We start from the raw sequence: 23,206 nt of genomic DNA on the forward strand, positions 1-23,206 counted from the left end.
TGTTCGCGGCAGAGATGGATTGCAGCGCTGGCAGGCAACGTTCGATGGAGTTTTATTCAGTCACACAGCTCACTAAATGTGCTTTCATAGCCTCTGTTACACCAATCATTAATTACTCACCCAAGCTCAGTGCGGGGCTCGCTGGTTGCTATGGCAATGTGCCGCAGAGACCACCATGGTTACACGCTGTAGCTGTGATCTGTCTCTCGCCGGTTGTTTTGTTCAGTTGTCTGCCGCTCATGTACAGTCCCTGGGACACACAGCTGAACAGACTCTGTGTTACAGTTCAAATGCACTTTGTACACATTTGTCCAGTGTTTCGGACATCTGTGCTGCAATTTTAGAATTTCTTTTCCCACTTACTCATTACTTAACCTGTGGGCATTACAATAGCAGTGCAGACAAGTATAACTGCACTGTCTGGAAGGCACTACAGAAGACTTTCGGGTAATTTTGTGTGTCTGAATTTCTAACTTAAAGTCTGAAAGCTCAGGAAAGATAGTTTGCCCTTATTTAATCCTCCAACATAGAAGCTTTTTAAAAGTTGTTCAAGCTCACTGTCACTGCATTGCGAAACTGCACTGTATATAAGTTTAAGTATGTCTGATCTGCGAATTAAAGTTTTTTTCCTGCTCTCTCTCTCAGGCCAGCCAGTTAGGGGTTTACCGGGCATTTGTGGACAACTATGAGCTGGCTGTGGAGACGGCGGAGAAGTGCTGCCAGGCGAACACGCAGTTTGCTGAAATTTCTGAGGTAAGAAAGCGAGTAAAAAGAACAGTTAAGTCACTTGATTCCTATTTACCAGCAAACTGAGGGTCACAGCTTGTGCTTTTTTCCCCTTGATGTGCTACGCAATGCTTTACAAGGATCATAAAGCTCTATAAAAATGTGTCTGTTCTCCTTTTAAGAAGTCTTCTCCTTTTGCACTTCAGAATAGTATGAAAGCTTGGAAGCACTGAAAAGGCAGTCAAAATGTCGGGCTAGTATCTCCAGATTTGAACTTACTCAACCTGCTGTGAAAATAACTTGAAATTGAGAAAATATGAAGAAATTTGGGTTAAGGCAAAATTTTGGAATAATAACATTCAGCAACATCACATGATTTATTTTTGTTAGGTTAACCTTTTTATTTTATGCAACTAACGTGGTGTTATAACAGCATCTGATGATGAAAAACATTAGCTCACTAATCCAATCACAGACCAAAGTGATAAAATTAACTGAACGCAGTATGAATTGATGCTGCATCGCATTTTTGTTGTCATGACTCGAGCCACAGAGCAGTTTGTGATGGTAAAGCTCTGCTGGGGTTGGGGTAATTACTATTATTTCTACATGATGTTAACATAAACTTTCCTTAGCTCTGTACCTATTTATACAAGAAGAGCAAAAATGCACCTAGCTGCTTGTGCAGCTGGAGACAACGCAGAATGAAAATGATGACTAACCGTCAGCTGTGTTCAATTAGTGTGTTCAGTCAATGAACATTGCCTAAGAGGTATTGTAGACTCTGAAAGAGTCAGTTTAGTCACTGCTTAACATTTTTGTCCCCGATTAAATGCACTTGCAAAACACACTGCCATCGTTCACCCAAACAGCTTTTATAATTCCCTTGCATTTAAATTTTAATGCTCTGCTGAATATTTCTGTGCAAATGCAGCCAGAGGCAAGATGTGATGTGTGCCCATGCGTTTAATATTGTTTGAGGATAGCGGATGGTGTTTTCTGCACTTTTCTTTGGTGAAGGCCTCTATTTGGCTTCATCTGCAATTAGAGCACCTGTAAAATAGGAGCTCTCCTGCACAGGGTGTAGAAACTGTCTCATAAATTGGAGTATTTTTATCGAAACTTGAGTTTCCAAACGCTTCATGGGCTGAGAAGATATTATACTCTGGCCTCAAATCTAGCTTTGAAAGCTGATATAAAATCCGGTTTAAACTTCGTCTCCCAGTAGAGTGTTGTACTGAGGCCGTCCAACATAGATAGGAAATGTGCAAGCTCCAGCAACATCGCAGCTCTCGTCATACATTTTGGGATATTTCTGTTTGAACGGCAGCCAAGGATTTAGATTTTTTGAGGGGGATTTGAGGAGAAGTGTTTTTTAAACTGCTATGTATGAATTAAACAGAAAAAAATATATTGATCCTAAATAATGATCTTTTATTATGTGGAAGAAAACTGCAGTTGTGAGTTAAACTAGTTCTCATGCCATTTCTTTCTCTTTTTTGTCAAGCATGCGTTAGTTTCTGCCACACCATCAGCACATGTCTGTGTTTTCTGAGGACCAGTAGTCAAGAGTGGAGGCTGGTATCTACATGCATATGGGGAGTTCATCATCGAGGGTTGTTAATGGCCTTAGTAATGATGCATGACTCAAAGCCATCTGAGCAAGATGGTGGGGGGAAAATCTGCTGAATATTGCGTAATTAATTTGGAAGTAGATGACCTTAAAGCTAAAGAATGAAAAGATAGTAACTTCATCGTGTTTTGTCACTGAAGAGACTTTTAAAGGTCTTTTTATACATTTTTAAGCCACTGTTTGCACCTTTGTTTTGTACCCAAACAGAACCTGAAGGTGAGGAGCCCCAAGGACTGTAAGGAGACAGGCAAGAACTCACTAGAAGGTCAGCTCATGCCACACTTTACACCCCTTCTGTGTAAACATTTTTATTGTCTATATTTGCAAATGGGCTCAGTAAAAAATCTGTCTGTTATCTGCTCTTTTTTCGTTTATAGCTTTGCTTTATAAACCAGTGGACAGAGTGACACGCAGCACTTTGGTACTTCATGTAAGTAATAGAGAACGTGCAGGCCCAGCGATGCTCATTAATAACTGTGTTCTACTGTATTTTGGGAATTGTGATGTTTTCTCACAAATTAAACCATGAAAGAATGCGTTGGGTGATCAAAGAACAGCCTGTGTTTCATTTGTCATTGGTTAGCATAATTGCTTATAATTTATTTATTTATTTTTTTTAAAACCTGACAGCCCGTCTTTTTTTTTTTCAGCTGTTTTATTGTACTGAACGGTTCTATGGGTCTATAGTTTATTGAATCTGTGAAATCTTATTGTAGAAACATTGAGCCATAAAGCTGTGTGACTCATCCATACATTTCCTGGACTGTGTGTGTAACACTTAAAAGGAAAAGAGGATTATAGTTAACTCGTAATAAGTAAGATTTGCTATACTGTAACTTTATAAGTTGAAAATATGCTTCTGCATCTCAATGTTTCTCCTTGTACTGCTAGGACTTGCTCAAACACACACCCATCAGCCACCCGGACCACCCCCTTCTGCAGGACGCCTTGCGGATCTCCCAGAACTTTCTGTCTAGCATCAATGAGGAGACGACGTCCCGTCGCCAGACTTTCAAGAAAGGAGAGGTGAGTGTTACAGAGGTTTAAAAGTCACGCTGAGGTCTGAGCTGATGTCATTCTTTGGTCCAATTATTGCCTTGAGCAGCTCATAGGAGGTGTGGTATATTCTGTTGTCTCGAAATTGTAACTATGACTTTAATAAACTGTAACATTAAGGACACATCTTTGACTTGAATCTGTTAAAATGAAATGAAATTACATTAAATTAAATCAAAACTCACATAGTGCTTGTTCGGTACACCCTCTAAATGACCTTGAAGTTGCTACCATAGGGGTCTACCAGATGCACCAATCTGCAGCCTAAAGCAGAGCCCATGTCCTTATATGGTCATACCAGGGTTGTCTAGTTGAGAGCAATTCCCCTAACGCTAACACAGTTGATCACAGCCGCCCCCACCCCCGCCCCGCTGTCTCTCTCATCCCTGGAGATGGCTTGATGCACATGAGTGGATGCCTCTTGATTGATAGCTTGCGTGACAGTGCCGTACATAATGCCTTGTAATGAGCAACCAGTCCGCTCTGACTGGCAGATTCCAAGTTAATTATTCATAAATTGAGAGTGGGAGGGAGCGAGCAAAAAGGCTCCTCCCTCACTCACCGGGAGGTCATTACCGCACCCTTTCCTCACACGCACGCACACACACAGCTTCACATGCTTTCTCATTCTCCTGGTCTTGTTTGCTTTTGAACATACATACACACGTGCCCATCTGTCCCTCCAGGCGCCCATTTCCATCTCCACGCCGCCATACCACAATCATGAAATTTTTATCATGGATTCATGAAAGCAGCACATGGAAATCAATGAGGCTCATTATATTGTGCCTCGCTATGGATGGAGCATGCGACAGACTTGATTTGATTTTTTTCAGTTCCTTGTTGAATTTACAGACTCCAGTCTGTACATACATGTCACAGTGTTGATGTGAGTGGTTTACATTTAAGTTTATTTCAGTTCAGCTGTCGTAATGTTTTTCCTTTCTTCTGCTGTTATGCCATAATGAGAGGACGCGAGAACAAAAGGAAACAGGTCAGAGTGCTCAATTATGATCTGACCTGAAATCTGCTTGTGAGCAGTCTGTGTTTTTAGTCACTGGAGGCATGCAGGAGCATAGCAAAACAGGTGCCCCCCAGAGGTCCTGGCCTGGCCACATGAGTGGGGGGCGACACAAACACAAACTGCTTAATTAAAATGCAAACGATGTCGCTCACTCGGCTCTGTTTTCCTTGGGGGGAAAAATGCTCCTGATGTGAGTGGAGCTAAATGTACACAGTCATCTAGACCCTTCAGCCTGTTAATAAACAAACGTGTCCCGATTTTTTTGTACAAGATAAAAAACCACACACACACATGCACACACAGACGCAGTGTGGCCCTCTAAGCATTTACTCTAAATATAAACACAGACCTTTTGTAAACTCACGTCAGTGCTTGCGCGCTGTCAGCGAGGCACCTCCAGGAGATGGTCAATATTTAATCGGCGTCCTCTGCGTCGGCGTGCTCCGCCCGATGTCGCTCTCTTTCCACACTTACGCTGCTGATGTTCTGCTCAGTTTTTACAAGGAAAAAAGAGAGACGCGTTTTTTTTCCGAAGATTCATGCTGTAAAAAATGTCATCTGATGTGCGCAGACGGCTGGTTTGTTAAAGATGTCTTTTTTTTTTCTTTCCTAGTTGCAGAGCAAAGAAGCTCGATAAAACGAATGAGCTCGTCTTCCCATATTCTCATTTCTGCCTGCATCCGCATGGTGGCTGTGAAATAGTGCATTTATGCATCTGCATTAAATCTACGTAATAGATGCACAAACTGGTCTGAAACCCTGCGCTTTAATATACATCATAAACTAATGTGCACCTCCTAGAAATGTAGCTACACATTACATCGAAGCAGTCACCAAACAGCTCTACGAATATTCAGTGCAAGAATCTAAATTAAGCCTTTTTTTCATGACTTTTTAGATATTTTATTGTTGTTTTTTTAGTAGCAGAAAGAGGCCACATCTACATATCTTTTGTCCCATAACCGTCGGCTACATGGTGTTTGAAGCGTCAGCTTTAACGATCATGTAAAGACCAGATAATGCTATGCTGTGCTCGTGCTGTTAATATGCATGCTTACAGTACAGATTCATATTTTTTAGCGCTGGTTCCCTCTGATGTGTCAAATCTTCAAACTGCTGCGCAACACTCTAAAAATAAACTGACTTGACAGCATGTAAGCTGGCACATGTATGACATAGACAGAGCTTTTTGATTGGTTGTTTCTTTTCTAGATAGGAAGTATCCTCCGGGGGTAATGTTACATGTGGAGCAACTTCACAGAACATCTGAATCCCCATGCAAACGCATGGAGACTGAGAGATGTGTACACTGCTCAACAGTGGCTGGGACAGTATAATCCTGATTAGGCAAATAGACCTGGACAGAAGAGAAGAAGGCATAATGAGTTTTTCTTTGTTTTTTTAGGGATCCTCTTGTTGTGGTTGAACTGACAGATGTAGATGACAGTTTCCAGTAGAGATGGCTGTCAGACAGACAGTAAGCAGTTCATCCGGAAGCTATCTATCACAGCACTTGGTCGTGATCACAACCTTGATTGTGTAGCTCGTGATGAATAATTATATCCTTCAGTGGGAATTAGTTTTCTATTAGATTGTTATTTCAGGGATCAGAATGTGATCGTAATGTGCTGTGGGATAGGCAGCGAGTGCGTGCCTCGACAACAGATCACTGCAGTGGAGCTGCTGTGGTGATATGTCACTTGGTTCGCCGTCTATCTACAGCTAGAAACTGCTGCATGACATCTGTTCTGTCGAGAGCTACTACGTCTCTCTCTGGCTTCTTCTCTCCTTTCCTTCCTCTCTCCCTCTCTCAGACCTTTCCTTTTTATTGGATCAGAGAGCCCCCCCCCCCCCACCCCATCATTGACACTTTTCTTTTAAAATCATGCCCCATTATCTCTTTCCCTCTCTGTCTTGGTCATCCTCCTTTGATTCTCTCGGGCTTAAACACTGAGTGACACAGCATGATTCTCCTCCTTGTTAGCAGATGCCCAGTGAGAATTTGTAAGCACATAAACTTCTCTTTCATTAGCGTCATGTCCACTTCAGTGTTTTCAGGCGGTGACAGTAACTGTGTATTTGTGATGGAGAGGGGAAAGGAGAAAAACTGCACAAAGATGAAGACGAGGCATGTCGTTGGTTCTGGAAAGTGTGATGTCATGTTTCAGGGTTTTCCTGTTAGACTGACAGGATTTGGGAAGTCAAGTGCTGGTGTGAAATTGGGGTCTGCGGTCATTACATGAAGAAAAATATGGTTTGGTTGCAGTGGAAGATGTAAAAGGAGCATTAAAGCCTCATTCTTTGGTTGGACAGTTTTTCTGGTAATTAGCCAAAGGAAACCCATACAATCCAATAAAGCGTGTGAAAAATTGAAACTTTACTAGATAAATTTGAACAGATTTAAAAAAAGTATTTAAAGCAATTCAGTAGAAATGATCACGTGTACAGTCAATCAGAAGAATAAAAGTGGTGTCACAAATGAGTGAAAGGGATTTTGTTGTCTTTTTCCAAATTGCATCTCCTTTTTACAGTGAACCACTTGGATCTAATCTCTAACCACAAGTAAAACAAAGGTTATGACCATTTAAAAGCAGATTGTTTCCTTCTGAGCTGTGGTTTGAGCTTCATTTGCTCTCTGTTTTTGTTTTAATGCCCAGTCTCGCGTCTCCTTCTTAGCAAAGGGCATCACTGCCCTCTTTTGGCAAATGATGATATTACACATCTCATTATATAGTCTGACATCAGTGATCAGAGCTCTGGTCACTGATGTCACAAACATCACTCTTCCTCCTCTCGTTTCCTCCCTCACTCATCCTTTCCTGTGTGATCCCATGGTTCGTGATGATGATGCCAGATCAAGCATTTGAAAATAATTTTTTTTAATGTCTTTTGGGCGATGGGGAAAGTAATGATTGCACACAATGAGCTAATGAGGTTTTTGTCATTTTTGATGCTGTAAAGCTAAACTCCTCTCTCCCTTCCCTCCTTCACCGTCCTTTCCTTCTAGTGTCCTCTTTCACACACTTGTGGAAGAGAAGTAGGAATTTGGGAGAATGGAAGGAGCGATAATGCTTTTAGATGCGGCACCTAAGAAAAGGTTCTGCAAACTGATTGTGACCTTTCCAGAGAATTTCACACATTTATTACTGTGACTCTTAAAATGGTCTGAGCTCCCTAAAATGCCGCCGCCTCCATTACCCCCATTATCCAGACTGCCAGCAATTCAGTTTGGATGCACATTTCTCCAAGTGACTCTGTTTTTTCTTTTTGTTTGTTTTTTGTGAGCTGTTTAGTTATCAGCATAAAAGTGTTGTCTTTTTTACTGACCCCCTGAGTGTTGTCTTTTGTTGCCATAGAACCGCCAGCTGCTGAAGGACAGTTTCATGGTGGAGCTGGTGGAGGGAGCCAGGAAGCTTCGGCACGTCTTCCTCTTCACCGATCTGCTGCTCTGCGCCAAGCTGAAGAAACAGATTGGAGGGTAAGAAGAATCTGCTTATTTTTCTCAGTCTCAGGGATGAGATACACTGACATGCATCCAGCAGATTAGCAACAATGCTGGCGAACAAGTCTAAAATTAGTAATGACAGTTAACATCTATGTTAGAACAGGACCTAAGCTTCACAACAACAACCAGAGTTATTGACACAGATTTAATAATCTCTATTATTTGAAATATTTTCCCAAAAGACCCTCTTGATATTTTTTTTTGTTTTACAGATAATAAGTACTTTTCTTCATTTATCCCTGGCTCATCGTCTTTCATGTACCCCTTTTTTTTACTTTCTTTTAACCAACACTCTCCTTTTAATTTCCTGTCCTTCTCCTGCTGCAGTAAAAACCAGCAGTACGACTGTAAGTGGTACATCCCCCTGAGCGAAATGACCTTCCAGGGCCCCGAGGAGGCTGAGCCACTTACCATCCCTCAAGTCCCCGATGAAGAGCTGGACGCCATGAAGGTCAAGATCTCACACCTCCGCAGCGAGATTCAGAGAGAGAAGGTATCGTAGATGTGCTCTAATCCAGATTTCTGCATGCAGATATTCAGAAGTAGACGCTTCTTCGAGTTGGATATGTGCAGTAGTTTCACCGATATCTGTTTGGAAACTTAAACAAGATTATTTCTTTTTTGTTTTTTTTGTATTTCAAGCAGTCCAAATGTAGCAGTTACGCACAGTTGAATAGGTTTTTCACGCTCTTCCAAATTAAGTCAAATATTTTCACCACCAGAGAGCAAACAAGGGTTCAAAAGTCATTGATCGCCTCCGGAAGAAGCTGTCTGAACAGGAGTCTTTGCTCCTGTTAACATCCCCAAGCATACCCCTCAGATTCTACAACAAGAATGGAAAGGTAATGATGCTTTCTATCCTAAACTACCTCTGCTTTTATTTTATCAACAGCTCTTTCCCATCAGCTTCCCCTCACTGCTCCTTCTCCTCATTTTAATTGTTGTTTTTAAAGTTATTTTTATAAATTTTTGGGTTGCTAACTTCTGTTGTAACTGCATACTTTCTTTTTATGAGTGTGTATCAATTTCTGCATGACACCTTGTACAATTATGCTGGCTCAACGTCAGTACATGACAACAGGCATAAAGAGAATATAGACATATAGACAGTGAATGCATTAAACAGTAACCGTGAGTCTTGGTCACTGCTGTGAGAGTTCGAGAAACTTAAAGGATGAACATGAACGTGCATTGAGCTATCGTGTTGGTCTTCCTGTTATTTTGTGACCATCTGTTTTTCTCAAACGCCTCTCATGTGTTTATTTTTCAGAGCTACAGTTTCCTGATTTCATCCGACTATGAACGTGCAGAGTGGAAGGAGATAATCAAGGAGCAGCAGAAGAAGTGTAAGTGTCAGTCAGGCTGGACCGGCTCAGTCATCTGAAGTGCAAGATACTAAAATTTGGGCATGTTTATGTAAATACTACCAATCGATTGAGGCTAAGAAACCAATATTTTTTTGCATATCTGTACGGCACGTGGTGTTTTTTTTTTAAAGTACAGTGTGATTTAAAATTGAAATATACTGTCTCCCCTCAAGGTTTTAAAACAGTTTCCCTGACGTCCATGGAGCTGCAGATGTTGACCAGCTCTTGTATAAAACTACAAACTGTCCACCACATTCCACTTAGTATTAACAAAGAAGGTAGAGTGACTGTTTTTATTTTGTCCAACATAATTTTGTGTTTTTTACAGACTTCTTTTAAGTTAAAGATATTCATGAGTGCTTATGAGGCAGTTTTATTTACAGCCTCGGTTTGTCTGTGCTTTTATTGGAAACCTTGAGCTTTCCCATAATGTCCCCAGGAATGAAGTAATCATTAATAACTGGAAAATTGAGGATTGGTTTTAAACCCAGATGTTTAATACAGAGTACGTCTGTTAAACCTCTTCCTTCCTTTTCTCACTCTGTTCCAAAACATGCAGAGATCGGCATGCTTTTCTAGTGCCTCCTAACTTTTTATTACTGTCTGCTCACTGACCGTTTTTCCAGAGGATGAATCCTCCGGTCTCTACGGGTTCCTGAATGTAATCATCCACTCTGCCTCCGGCCTCAAACAGAGCTTAAGTGAGTCACTGACCTTCACCCACGCAACCTTTCAGTTCAATTCAATTTTAATTTGTTCATAAGCAGCGGAAACAGTGTTATTTTTGTTTAAACTTTCAATCGTGAGTGTGTAATTGGATCCACGGGCTGAAATTCGTAGACATTTGAATTTGATTTCTTTTCCTAGGGTAGCATCAAACATTCAGCCCATTCTTTTACTAATGTAATACATTCACAAAGACGACGTGATTTGCCATATAAATGTAAATTGTATTAAATTGTTTCCTCCCTGCCAGATCTCTACTGCACATTGGAGGTGGACTCCTTTGGGTTCTTTTCAAATAAAGCCAAGACGAGAGTGTATCGATACACCAGTGAACCCAAATGGAATGAGGTAAGAGATAAAGCGTGTGCAATTCAACATACACATACCTTCAAAGCTGGATTTGATGAAGTAGACATGTAGTTGTTTCTGTGACATTATAAAGAGATTGCTCACCCACATGTACCAGCTGGTGCCTGCATTGAATCCTCAGTTGCACAAATCTCTCCATCCTCTCCGTCATATCAGTGCAACTCAGGAACACATACCTGCACACATTTCCGTCTTAGCATAGTTCATGTAGCTGACATCTGGTCTTTTAATCATTTAGGCATCCATCTCCGAGCAGTTAAAAGATGTCTAAACAAATCCAAAGCATCCAGAGCTTCAGCAAGAATATACAAAACACACATATACATACTCCATATATACATGGAAGCAAGCACACGTGCACAAACAAGAATGCATTAATGGCATAGCTGGGTGAAGCAAGAAAAGCTCTGAGACATAATCACAGGATTAGTTCATGTGTGACAGGGTGTGCTCCATAGTGGACCCAATGACTCTTTGAGGATTTTGCCCAGCAAAGTGGAAATAATATTAACTAATGAAGAGCTGCTGGTGATGACTCACATCTGGTCAAAAGCTAAGTGAACCAACGTAGTGTGGGCCTCAAAAAATATGTGCAAAACATATGCAGTACGTTCTCTTACATAATTACAGGAAGTGATGGTCAGCTGCGTTTTGTCGTTGGTCGTATTGAGATGCAATGCCATGGTGATGTCTCTGAAGTTATCATGGCTCTTTTGCATGATCTTTATCTGCAGACATCACTGTATTCAAATATTTCCCGCCCTTTGCTTTTATTTATTCTTTCCTCAATAGCTTTTTTTCTGTCTCTCTTTGTTCGCTGAAGGAGTTTGAAATCGAGCTGGAGGGCTCTCAGACCCTGAGGCTGCTCTGCTACGAAAAGAGCTACAACAAGACCAAGCAGAACAAAGAGGATGGAGACGGTACAGACCGCATCATGGGGAAAGGACAGATCCCGGTATGACATGACGTCACCCTTTTCTCAGCCGTGACCACCATGACTCATTGCTGATAAGCATTTATGCCACAATAGGTGCCGCATACCATATGATCAGTGAAGCTTGTTAGAGGAATATGTGATGGATAGGTAGAGGCTGGCTAAATGAAGATGGGTTTCAGTGAAGTTGTCTGCACTTGCAGGTGACTGTAATTTAAAAAAAAAAAGAAAAAGTGGAGTGACTTTGTAGCGGTTTAATAAAAGCTGTAAAAAGCTGTACGTGCTCACTGCTTCCTGCCAGGCTTAGCTGTTTCAAATATTTATCACCACCCTCCACAGAGGAAGTAAATATGAAATCAGTACCATAAAGTATTCTCTCCATAATAATGCCAGACCCATAAAATTGCCATTATGCTGAACCCATCTGACTGACCATAGTTTGATGGCAGATTTAGGTAGTCAGGAATTTAATCACGAAGGCAACCCCACCCCGCCGGATACTGCAAAGTGTCACCTAGAAGATTAACAGAGACAAAGGCAAAGATAAAAAACGTGAAAAACAGGAGTTGCTTCTTTCATCCATTGCTACCAAAAACAATCCCTTTTTCTACTCCTTCGTCAGCTTCAGTGTGCGTCTGTGTGTGCACGAGTATGATTGGACATTGCTGTAAGCTTTTTTTGCTCTGTTTACCACAAACACTCACACACACTAACCTTCATGTATATAGCAGCCCATTTGCTCTGGAGTTAAAAAACCCCCCCACAAAATAATAGCTGTAACCTTTTAAATGATTGTTACAAATACACTGGTGCAACATTGCGTACATGTTGTTTCATGCCGTATGCACACACACGCATTACGGAGGACAGCTGTATTTATTCTGAGAATTCTGCATCCATGCTGGTTGGAAAAAGCTATCTACACTAGGATAAGTTTCCAAACTGTGACTTACAGTCACATACTCCACCTAGTGGCTCCTCTAAGCCTCAGACACGATCCTATTTTGACAGATGATGTCATTTTAAAAGGAAAAAACTCACAGAGCTGTTGGAAGGTTACTCAGCAGGATTTTCACAAATCCAAGGCAATGTTGCTGCTGTGTTCAGCAAAAGTCACGGTGGCTTATTGAATCTACATTTTACTCTGCAGCTTTTTTGAGTGTTTGATCAGTCAGGTGCATGCTGAGATTAAAAAAATGACTGTTTAGTTTTCAGACTGGCTGGTATCTAGCATAAGAGGCAAAATAAGAGGCAAAACATGGGTGCTTAAGGATTGACCTGATAGATGGGTAATAAGAGTACATATAACATGGATGTACACTTGAGCAGGTCCTTGGTGTGTATTCTAGCTAGTGCAGTTTTTCCTGCATGTTTGTTCTTTATCTTAGAATCAAAGTAAAAAAATGAAGTTTTCTTTTTCTATGATAATTTCACGTATGCTATAAGGGAAGATCGGTGACTCAATCCATGGCTTCTCCAGTCTGCAAGTTGACGTATTCTTGAGAAAGATACTAAACCCCGATGCATCCGTCTGAGCGTTAGTGTGAATGTTGTGTGAATGTTAGACCAAGTGATGAGGCTTATAAAAAGCACGAGTGTGATTGTGTGTGTGACTGGGTTTGCTCAATTAGAGTAGAAAAGCACTACATAAGTACCAGTCCATTTTTGTTTGCTTGTTTTTCCATAATCTTTCCTAAACTTAAGGGTCACTGTAGTTCAGGAGGTAGAGCAGCTCATCTATTAACCGCAATGTTAATGGTGCCATGCCTGGCTGCCTAAGTATCTTTGGGCAAGGTACTGAACCCCAAGTTGCTCTACGATGTGTCCATTGGAGTGTCATTGTGTATGAATGTTAAAAAAGAACTTGTACCAAAAAATGCTTGTATGAATGGGTGAATGAATCAAGCTGTATAAAGTGTTTTTAGTGCTCAAGGAGAGTAGAAAAAAACCAGAATGTAAAAATCACTCAGCCCACTAAAGTTCTAAAGTTTGGTGTCAGTTTGTCACATCATCAGCCTGAATTCCCCCATTTTTACTGCATCATTAGTACTTTCCCTTTCATTCTACACCATAAACATCCCTCTTGTTTCATACTTTCAATTTTTAAACGTACGCATCCACACCTTGCATTCATGGATTGTGTAAAGTCCTGTCTCCATCTGAATGAGCTGTGACAACTATTGTTTACCCTCGTGTTGCAATGCTGGCTAAATTCCAGCTTTTATCATCGTTCACTTGACCAGATTGTCGAATTATTGGAAAAAAAGCCACTAAAAGTCAGAGACGACAGCATCATGTTTGTGTCTGAAAGCTTTTAGGCCGGCGAGGATGCCAGCTCTTATGGCTTTGCTGTTTTTTAGTGGAATGTAATTCTTTATAGATAAATGGCTCAAACCAAAGAGCACTCCAATCTCTTCAGTTTGATTCGGTTGTGAGAAACTTGATCCAGCTTTGCAGCCAACCAGATGGGGCTTATACTAGGTAAACACACCCAGCATGCGTATACTGTGTATGAGCGTGTTTGTTGCGTTTTGTGAGTTGTGTTTGTTCGCACTCAGCCTTTATTGCCCAGGATGGCATGGCTCTTTGATTTGAGTGTAGTTAGTACCTCTGAATAAATTACATTTGTTTATCGTGCTTCTAAATATATGGCGAAGGGTGTAGTGTGTCTGCAAATCACATTTCAAAACATTCTGCTACAGCAGAGTAAGACAGTTGATGCAATTATAACTTTATGCTCTGCTTTTCTGACATAACACAGCAGCACAGTAAGTAGGACAACAGTATTTAAATATAGCCTTGACTTTTTAAGATCATCATAATAAAGCAGATAAACATCAATAATTTATAAAGCTGCAGTGGCTCCAAACAAAATACTGAAGTTATTCTTTCAATTGTAAAAAAGTGATCATTTTTTGATCCGGTTAGATCTAAAAGGTTTAATAATATAGATTGTTTCATGTAAATGCACTGCAAAATTAATATTAGGTAAGTACATGAATATTATCAGCTTATTAAAGTAGTAGTTTCATAGTAAGCTGTCCTTATACCTGACATATTATTAGTTTGTTAATGTTCCATCAATGCATAAGCAGCATTTTACATGAGCAACCTGCTTTGTCTCATGCCCAGTCAGAGGATCACAAAATAAATGTTGCATAGTTTCATTGTAAAAGAAAAAATCTGAGGAAAATTTCTAAATATAAAAAAATCTACCATTGAGTATTTGTGTCAAATAAAGGTCTTTAAAGAACAGTGTTTCCATTTGAAAGGTGGTGGAGTAGAAGAAGAACGTAACTGAAGTACAGCAAAATTTCTCAAAATTGTACTTTCTACCACTTCTAATAGAAGACTATCATAAGCACTTTTACTGTTCGTTTATTTTGTTTTTTTTCCAGCAAACATGCACAATGGATCCTGAAACATGTCTTTAGTTTGAATGTACTCTCTGAATCTTCACATGACTCAAATTTCCAAATAATATTTTTATCTGGGCCTCGGTGCAGCTCATCCACTGTCTGAAATCGAGCCATTTTAGCTTCTAACCCAAGGGTGGGGAAACTCCAGGCCTCGAGGGCTGGTGTCCTGCAGGATTTAGATGTGTCCTTGATCCAACACACCTGATTTAAATGGCTAAATTTCCTTCTCAACATGTCTTGAAGTTCTCCAGAGGCCTGGTAATGAACTAATCATTTGATTCAGGTCTGTTGACCCAGGGTGAGATCTAAAACCTGCAGGACACCGGCCCTCGAGGCCTGGAGTTTCCCACCCCGTTCTAACCCTTTAAGACAACCTTTGAGTGGTTGGCTGCCATTCACAAACAGAAGATTTGTAAAGCTGGTGGGTGGGGCCTCTGTCCACTCTCACTGAGATCATACAGATCCAGAAGACTGAAGCCTGAGCTTTTAATTTTTGACTTGCGGTGATTACTTGCATTTATGTTGCTTCATTATTTGAAACTTTCTCAATGTTCAGTATGAGTATCCTTCAGTGTGAGCATTTATGTTTTTTTCTTTATCATGTTTCCTCAACTCAGCTTGATCCTCAGACTCTCCAAGGCAAAGACTGGCAGAGAACAGTTATTCCCATGAATGGGGTGAGTGGATCACACAAAATAAAGATATCAACACTTAAACAAGACTTTCCTCCTGTATTACACTCACTAGCAGCTCTAATGTAGCTTTACATTTAGATCATAGTAGTATGCATTAATGAGAAATGGGAAGCAGGTCGATTCAGATTGTGTAATGGTTTGATTTGTTTTTTAACTTTGAGTTCTGTTTCTCATCAGATTGAGATTAAACTGTCCATGAAGTTCACCAGCAGAGAGTTTAGCCTGAAGAGGATGCCCTCGGAGAAACCCATGGGTGTGTTTGGAGTTAAGATCTCCACAGTGACCAAGTGAGTAAATAAATGAAGAGTGACTATTTGCCCACCAGCACTGTGAAATGTCCAGGTCATTACTATTTGTGTTCTCCTCTGACATTTTAGGGCTAGGACAGTTGCTCACAGTAATTTTTCTGTAATCAGAATAATCACATCTGTATTATTCCCTGTGTCAGGTTACTCAGTCTTATCCCAAACTGTGGTAGACTGTCATGTTTTAGAGAATAGGCCAGTGAATGGCTGAAGTCAGTTGGCGTAGCATACTGTATATACAGTTGTAACAAATGTTATTTCAGACCCTCCTTTTTGATTCCTTTTTTGTTTTCATCCAGACGAGAGCGCTCCAAGGTGCCCTACATTGTCCGGCAGTGCCTAGAGGAGATTGAAAGGAGGGGCATGGAGGAGGTGGGCATCTACAGAGTGTCAGGAGTGGCCACCGACATTCAGGCCTTGAAGACTGCCTTTGACACCAGTAAGTATCTCTGCCATCCGTATACCTGATGACTTCTTTTGTTTTGGGGGTTTTATTTTTGCATATTTGTCAATCTTACATGTTTCATTTTTAAATGATCATTTATTAAGGGACAAAAGCCATCCGAACCAACTTGGCCCTATATAAAGACATCATGAAGAAGACATCAAGAGGTTAATGATTTGAAATCATTAACCAGACTGACAGGGGAATCAATTTATGTATTAACGAATAATTGGGTATCCTACTTTGCACTTTTAATTCGACGCTAACAGTTAGGAGGCACGGCAGTTTGTTCTGAGGTGTTTCCTAGCGTTATGATTGGCAAACATCCAGTTTCAGGCTGCTCTCGTCTCTCCTGCAGATAACAAAGATGTGTCAGTGATGATGAGTGAGATGGATGTCAATGCCATCGCTGGGACCTTGAAGCTGTACTTCAGAGAGCTGCCGGAACCGCTCTTTACCGATGAGCTCTATCCCAATTTTGCAGGCGGCATCAGTAAGATACTGACTTTGAGGTTTTCCCACACATAAGCAGTTTGAACTGCTTTATTTACAAGAAATGTATAAGCAGCTGTATCTTTCCCTTCCCTCCTCTGCAGCCCTGTCTGATAGTGTTGCCAAAGAGAGCTGCATGCTGAACTTGCTGCTGTCACTGCCCGAACCCAACCTGGTCACATTCCTTTTCCTTTTGGATCACTTAAAGAGGTATAAACAACTAAACACAAAAATAAATGCACAGAAAGTAGACATGACCGCACACCAATGTGCACAGAAAGAAAGACAAACCAAATTCAAGAACGTAAATTTTTATAGTTGATGCATTAGGTGGTGATCACTCACGAGTGTGTTTTCAGATGGATTTTCTTTACATTTGTCTCCAAAACATCTAAATGTTAATATTGTTTTAAACTTGAGACAGTTTATTGTGTTATGTGAACATCATTATGGTGCAGTGTTCACCTCAGTGATTTTCTGTATTGATGTAGCTTTTATACTATTAGGTATAAATCACTTGCAACTGCAAACAGCCTGACTGTGCACTGAATAGAACTGGAGATTTATTACTTTTACTTTTAATGTCTTTATAGAGTCAAAGCTTTTTCAGTATTGGTTGACAATGTTATTGTTTTGTTATCATAAATCGTTTAGCCCCAAAAATTGGCCGTTACTACGATATCCAAGAGAATGTTTTCGGATAGTTTCATGCCTGTTTGCATATTTAGAACCACAACATGTTCTTGTAATTAAGGTAAAACAGAGACATCCTCACACTGCAGAGGCCATATTTAGCAGACGTCGCTCCACAGCCAACTTAAATGATAAACAGAATATCAGGATTGTTGGGCAGACTCATAATCTTTTTATCGGTATTAATTATTGGGTCTCTCTTGTAAATGAGACATTAAGTCTCAGTGGGACTACCTGTATAAATAAAGGTTAAGGAAATAAAATATGTAAAAAATGACAAGGAATGTCAGAGGTGGAGGAGCTTGTGATTATTATTTGGATGGAGTGTCTGTGGACAGTTATCCCGTTTTATCCTATAAACTCTTCTGCCGCACTTACTGTAGCATCTCCAACTTGCTCATATTTGCGCTCAGAGCAGTCCATCTCCATCCCTGCACATTAACATCGCTCTTGTTCTGCATCTTTATTACTAATCTACTCAACTCTTCCTCTCCTCCTCTACTCAACAACAAAATAAACTATCACAGCTATGCAGATGACACACAAATATATATCACAATGTCACCAGGAGACCGAGGCCCTGTACAGGCTCTTGGTAAATGCATTGAGGAAATCAATGACTGGTTGTGCCACAATTTTCTCCAGCTAAACAAAAACAGTTTTTGGTTTAGTCTTTGGCGCCAAAGAAAAACGATTACAGGTCACCAGAGAACTTCAATCTATACATCTAAAAACCACAAACCAGGCGAGAAATTTGGGTGTAGTGATGGATGCAGACCTAAACTTAGAAAAACACATTAAGACAATAACAAAGTCAGCTTACTATCACCTCAAGAATATATCAAGGATAAAAGATCTGATGTCTCAACAGGACCTGGAAAAACTAGTCCATGCATTCATCTTTAGTAGGCTTGATTACTGTAACAGCATCTTTACAGGTCTACCTAAAAAATCAGTCAGACAACTACAGCTCATTCAGAACTCTGCTGCTCGAGTCCTCACTAAGACCAAAAAAGTGGACCACATCAGTCCAGCTCTGAGGTCCTTACACTGGCTGCCTGTCCGTCAGAGGATAGACTTGAAAGTTCTGATGCTGGTCTATAAAGCTCTGAATGGTTTAGGACCAAAATACATCAATGACCTCCTGACCCAGTATGAACCTTCCAGATCCCTCAGGTCATCTGGATCCGGTCTTTTATCAGTTCCCAGAGTCAGAACCAGACACGGAGAAGCTGCATTCAGCTTTTATGCTCCTTATATCTGGAACAAACTCCCAGAAAGCCTCAGATCAGCTGAAACACTCAGTTTATTTAAATCCAGGTTGAAGACTCACCTGTTCTCAGCTGCATTTGAATAAAGCACCAAATCCACACTTTAAGCTTAAATTTCAAAACTTACATTAACTACTGATTTTATCTACTGTTCTGATTTTATCTGTTTTGATTTTATATACCGTTGTTTGTTTGTTTGTTTGTTTGTTTGTTAATTAGTTAGTTAGTTTATTTGCTTGTTTTATTCAATTTTAAATCATGCTTTTTATTTGTTCTTGTTTCTAATGTCTCTGTAAAGCACTTTGAATCACCTTGTTGTTGAATTGTGCTATACAAATAAACTTGCCTTGCCTTGCCTTGCCTCAGGGTGGCAGAGAAGGAGAGTATCAACAAGATGTCTCTTCATAATTTGGCAACGGTGTTCGGGCCGACCTTACTAAGGCCCGCTGAGAAGGACAGCAAGATCCCCGCTAACCCAACACAGCCCATCAGCATGGGGGACAGCTGGTCCCTGGAAGTGATGGCACAGGTAAGCCACACAGTTTATCTTCAATCTCTGCCCTCAGCCATTTTGTGTTTGTATTTTCTGTAAAGGTGCTTGGCTCATTACGATACTTATATTTTTAATTTGCTCATTTTTTAAACTTTCTCAATACAGGTCCAGGTGTTGCTGTATTTCCTCCAGCTGGAGACGATTCCCACCCCAGACAGTAAACGACAGAGCATCCTGTTCTCCACTGAAGTATAGAGCTAACGCTGACTCTGACCACCGCTGCGTGAACAAAGAGACGGACACTGGCTCAGAGCGAGCCTCCTGTCGTGTGTTTTTTATTTGCCCGGCTGCACTCCGCTCAGCTTTTGCAGCTGGGAAGGATTTGTCTCCGGTGATGCCTGTTGTGCTTGAACACAAGAGGGCGCCACTGGGCCTCTTAAGTACAGAGTATGTGAGGTCTTTGCCATTCCTATCTGTCATTACCTGATAATTAGTATGATTCCATGTACCTCCAGTGTAATGCATCCACCACCTGGTTTTTGTTGGTCTCAGTGGTGAACCTTTGCAGCTTTTACACAGTTGTGGTTCATAATTCGAGAAGTTCGAATGAACAAAATCGCACAGAACGAGTCAGGATTGTTGATTTTTCTGGAATTGGTTCGCCAACAAATCAGAATCTCCACGAACTTTTGGGCATTGTTCTCTGTACGTCTTTATTTTAACCAATCGCAGGAAAAAATGTTGCAAAATGTGTTTCTCCATCTCAAACGTTGCTTCATGTCCAGTTGAGGAAAATCCTAAGTATGTTTTACATAATCTCAGCGCATTCTTTCAAACAAGTGCAGACATTTGATGGAACTGAAAGTCAGCGTGTGGCTGTCGCCGTCGTGCTGGCTTTTTCTTTTTTTCTGTATCACAGGAAGCCAACACCTGTATGTTAAAGTGTTTACAACGTAAACAAACCCGGTTGGAGTGAAACGCTACGGCTTGGTGAAGTGAACCCAGTGATTTGTAATACACTGCAGTCTGACTGCCTGCCGTTTGTCCGACCACAAAAGCAAGTTTCCTCTATTTGTGTTGTGTCTCAAAGTAACCTTCAGCTTAAATGCACAGGAAGCAATATATTTTCTAACATAGGAGTTGTCTGTGTTCATATCTTTGCTGACGAAATGTCCTTCGCATTGTAACATAGGACGTCTTGCCAAATCAATATGTTTTTTTGGGGGGTTTTTGTTAGGAAAAAGGAAGCGGTTGTATTTACAGATAAAGTACATGTACATAATCTTAAAGTTGTATTTTTCTTTTTGGTTAACAGTATAATCATTGTTGCTGTTACTGTAATTTATTTTGGGGTCGTCGGGGAGAAATTGGTTTGTTTGTTTTTTTCTATGTGAACTTAGGTTTCTGTTTAAGAAAGTAGTAGGTTTTAGCCTTGACTTCAAGTCTTGCAGTAATTAAGCAAGATTTAGCCTTGTTCTAATAGAAACTGCTCAGCTGTTCTATCAGTTCTTCATTTCGATATTGTTATTATTATTAATATTATGAAGGTAACACACACTTTGTAGTTCATACTGTATGTTGCTGTGGAAAAGACTGAAGTTCTATGACTGCAAGCTGGTCCTTATCAGCACATCTCCCATCCAGAGATTGCCTGTCTAGTGTAGACATTATGCAATGTCATGATACATCTCATACACACATGGCGTTGTCTCCTTTTGTAACCATTTAATCTGTAGCTGCAGAAGTGCACTAATGCAATGTTAGAACTACTGTATTACCATTGAAGTGACCTGAGCACTCTGCGTTTATGTCCAGCGAACAGCGCATCTTTTGTCTTAAATGAAGGAATATTAATTTACTTGCGCACACATGGCAAAATGTCCTCCTAATTATTTGTCCACAACTCACTGGCCAAGTTAGAGACAAGCTCTTAAAATGTTTTTTTTTTTTTTTTTTTTTTTGCAGTATGATTGATTTAACATGCAGGCATGTTTTGTTCATTTTATTTCTGTGCGCTCCTGCTATTGCTGTGTTGTATCCATGATGTGGGATGTAGTTCATGGGGATCTTTATCCTTTCTTTGTTCTTTTTTTTTCCTAAAGATTTTTATATCACTACTGCTTATACTGCTTACTTTTTATAGCCAATTCAAGGCTAGTTATCATGACTGGCTGTAAAACCAATGAATGAGTTAAATGGATCTGATAAGGGTTCACGTGTGCTTGTGGCCACGATGAAGATGGAGTGGAAAAGCGCACATGAGTAAATTATGATGGAAAACACAGTTCTTGCATTCGGATACAGGTGAACCCTCTAAACGTCGCATTTGCTCTTGCTTTGCCCTTGCAGCATCTCAAAGATATTTTTCTTGCCTGTACTCGTGTAGGTTGTGAGAGGCCGAATGCACCACCACCAGTCATTTATTCATTATTACACTTGTTACCTTTATAGCAAGTCCTAATTGCCTGCTCTACTCTACCCTATCGTGCCTCGACACTTACGCTTTTGTTTAGCGCCCGTGGGCCTCTGAATGTCAGTGATAGTGCTGACTGTGAAAACATTCGTTCTCCCGTTGCCTTTGCTGAGGACAGCCACACATCGTTCATCTCACTGACGACTAAGACAGGACCTTAAACTTAAGTGTGGTCTTAGCTCATACTCTCAGCTCCATGCCTATCCTACCTGCCACCTTCATTTGACTGTGATGCACATAATGTTAAAAGAGAAACTGTGTTAACATCTGTCTTTTTAGGGCAATGGATCAAAACATTTTCCCCAAGTCCATCTTTGTTATTTTCTTAAGTTTTATATCCTCTATTTTTATTTATTTATGCTTTTGCACAGCCTGGATCTATTTATTTAAGATGTTGCCATCTAAAGCTAAATTAATGTTCAAAAACTGTCTTTATCTGGTGTGCTTTCTTTGGGAAAATCTTACGTCTTAGAATTACAACTGTTTGTCTCTATTTGGCCCCGACTATGTAGAACTGCAGTGATTTTTCAACTCTCAGTTCCTGCATTGTCAGTTCATATTTAGTTATTTGTGTTGAACAACAGACTGGCCACTGTGATTGTCTAGCTAATAGGAAGTGCAGGTTCTTCTTAATTTAAAAGGTAGATTCTGTGAGTTCCTGGAACTCAGACTCCTCCTGCTTTTTCCATAGAGTTGTATAATGTGTATAATACTAGAGTATGCATAATCTGGTTTCTCTTTTATTTAATGTGGCGTCCGCTGATCGTTGGGGATTGAGACGGTACATCTCTAGTCTCTTTCAAAATCCAAACTATCAGTACAGTATGTGGTAGAGGAGAAAAGAGTCTTATATTAGTCTAAATCTGCATTGTTTTGGTCTGTTGATTGTCACCGTAACTGCATGTACCCTCCATAATACAGTGCCCTCCACAACCTCAGTCCCAACCGAGAAAAAAAAAAAGGTTTAGTTTTTCTGTGGAGTACTCTGATCATATATTCTTCTATATGAAAGTTCCAAATCTCTTGCATTTACTGTACACGACACTGCTATTGCCACTTCTTCAACAACATGCTGCCATTAAATTAGGCTTTTCCAACCTTCAAAAAGTATTCTTTTGCGTTACTGAGCATATAACGATGTAAAGGTGAGGATGAGACTTGGTGACCAACAACACTTTTTTTATTCCTCAACTTTTAACTCTTGTTCCTGTTAAATATTCAATGTTCTGCTTGTAGAACTGTAAAAAGGAATAATGAAAAAAAGGAATACTGTATTCTGAGGGCAAACATGTTTGGAAGGCATTTGCGGCCTATGTTTGTACACAAAATGCTAAATAAAATCTCCTGTATCTAAACAAAATCACCCCCCTTTTTTTTGTGAAGTCTGTGGTATTATCCAGAAAACCTAGAGAGGCTAAACAGTGTTTAAAACATTAACTACATATGCATCGTAATGTTGCTGGGCATCATGTTTATCATTTGAGATAGTTTGTAAAAAAAAAAAAAAGGAAAGAAAAAAATGAATCTTTGGATGTTCAACATTTATAAAACTCCGTGTACAAAAACGCTAATGAAACATT

The 23,206-nt window shown here is 40.2% G+C and overlaps 1 protein-coding gene across 2 annotated transcripts in view; it reads left to right on the plus strand.

Annotated features, from left to right (window-relative positions):
• The window catches only part of LOC309710348 (breakpoint cluster region protein-like), an 85,981-nt gene extending 62,995 nt beyond the window's left edge, over positions 1-22,986 (plus strand). The window contains exons 5-23 of one of the 2 annotated variants that reach the window (XM_082539715.1): positions 646-753; positions 2,567-2,624; positions 2,737-2,789; positions 3,251-3,385; positions 7,796-7,917; positions 8,272-8,437; positions 8,667-8,786; positions 9,215-9,290; positions 9,485-9,594; positions 9,940-10,012; positions 10,288-10,385; positions 11,230-11,361; positions 15,377-15,436; positions 15,632-15,741; positions 16,059-16,198; positions 16,563-16,697; positions 16,801-16,906; positions 19,027-19,189; positions 19,319-22,986. In XM_082539715.1, coding sequence (XP_082395841.1) covers positions 646-753; positions 2,567-2,624; positions 2,737-2,789; positions 3,251-3,385; positions 7,796-7,917; positions 8,272-8,437; positions 8,667-8,786; positions 9,215-9,290; positions 9,485-9,594; positions 9,940-10,012; positions 10,288-10,385; positions 11,230-11,361; positions 15,377-15,436; positions 15,632-15,741; positions 16,059-16,198; positions 16,563-16,697; positions 16,801-16,906; positions 19,027-19,189; positions 19,319-19,408 — 2,055 coding nt within the window. In that variant the 3' untranslated portion in view covers positions 19,409-22,986. Of the gene's footprint in view, positions 1-645; positions 754-2,566; positions 2,625-2,736; positions 2,790-3,250; positions 3,386-7,795; positions 7,918-8,271; positions 8,438-8,666; positions 8,787-9,214; positions 9,291-9,484; positions 9,595-9,937; positions 10,013-10,287; positions 10,386-11,229; positions 11,362-15,376; positions 15,437-15,631; positions 15,742-16,058; positions 16,199-16,562; positions 16,698-16,800; positions 16,907-19,026; positions 19,190-19,318 lie in introns of both variants that reach the window. The other variant, XM_082539716.1, reaches the window with a different exon arrangement.
• Positions 22,987-23,206: the final 220 nt, after the last annotated feature.

The sequence above is a fragment of the Aulonocara stuartgranti genome, assembly GCF_965226115.1.
Source record: "Aulonocara stuartgranti genome assembly, chromosome: 7".
Taxonomy (NCBI): Eukaryota; Metazoa; Chordata; class Actinopteri; order Cichliformes; family Cichlidae; genus Aulonocara; species Aulonocara stuartgranti.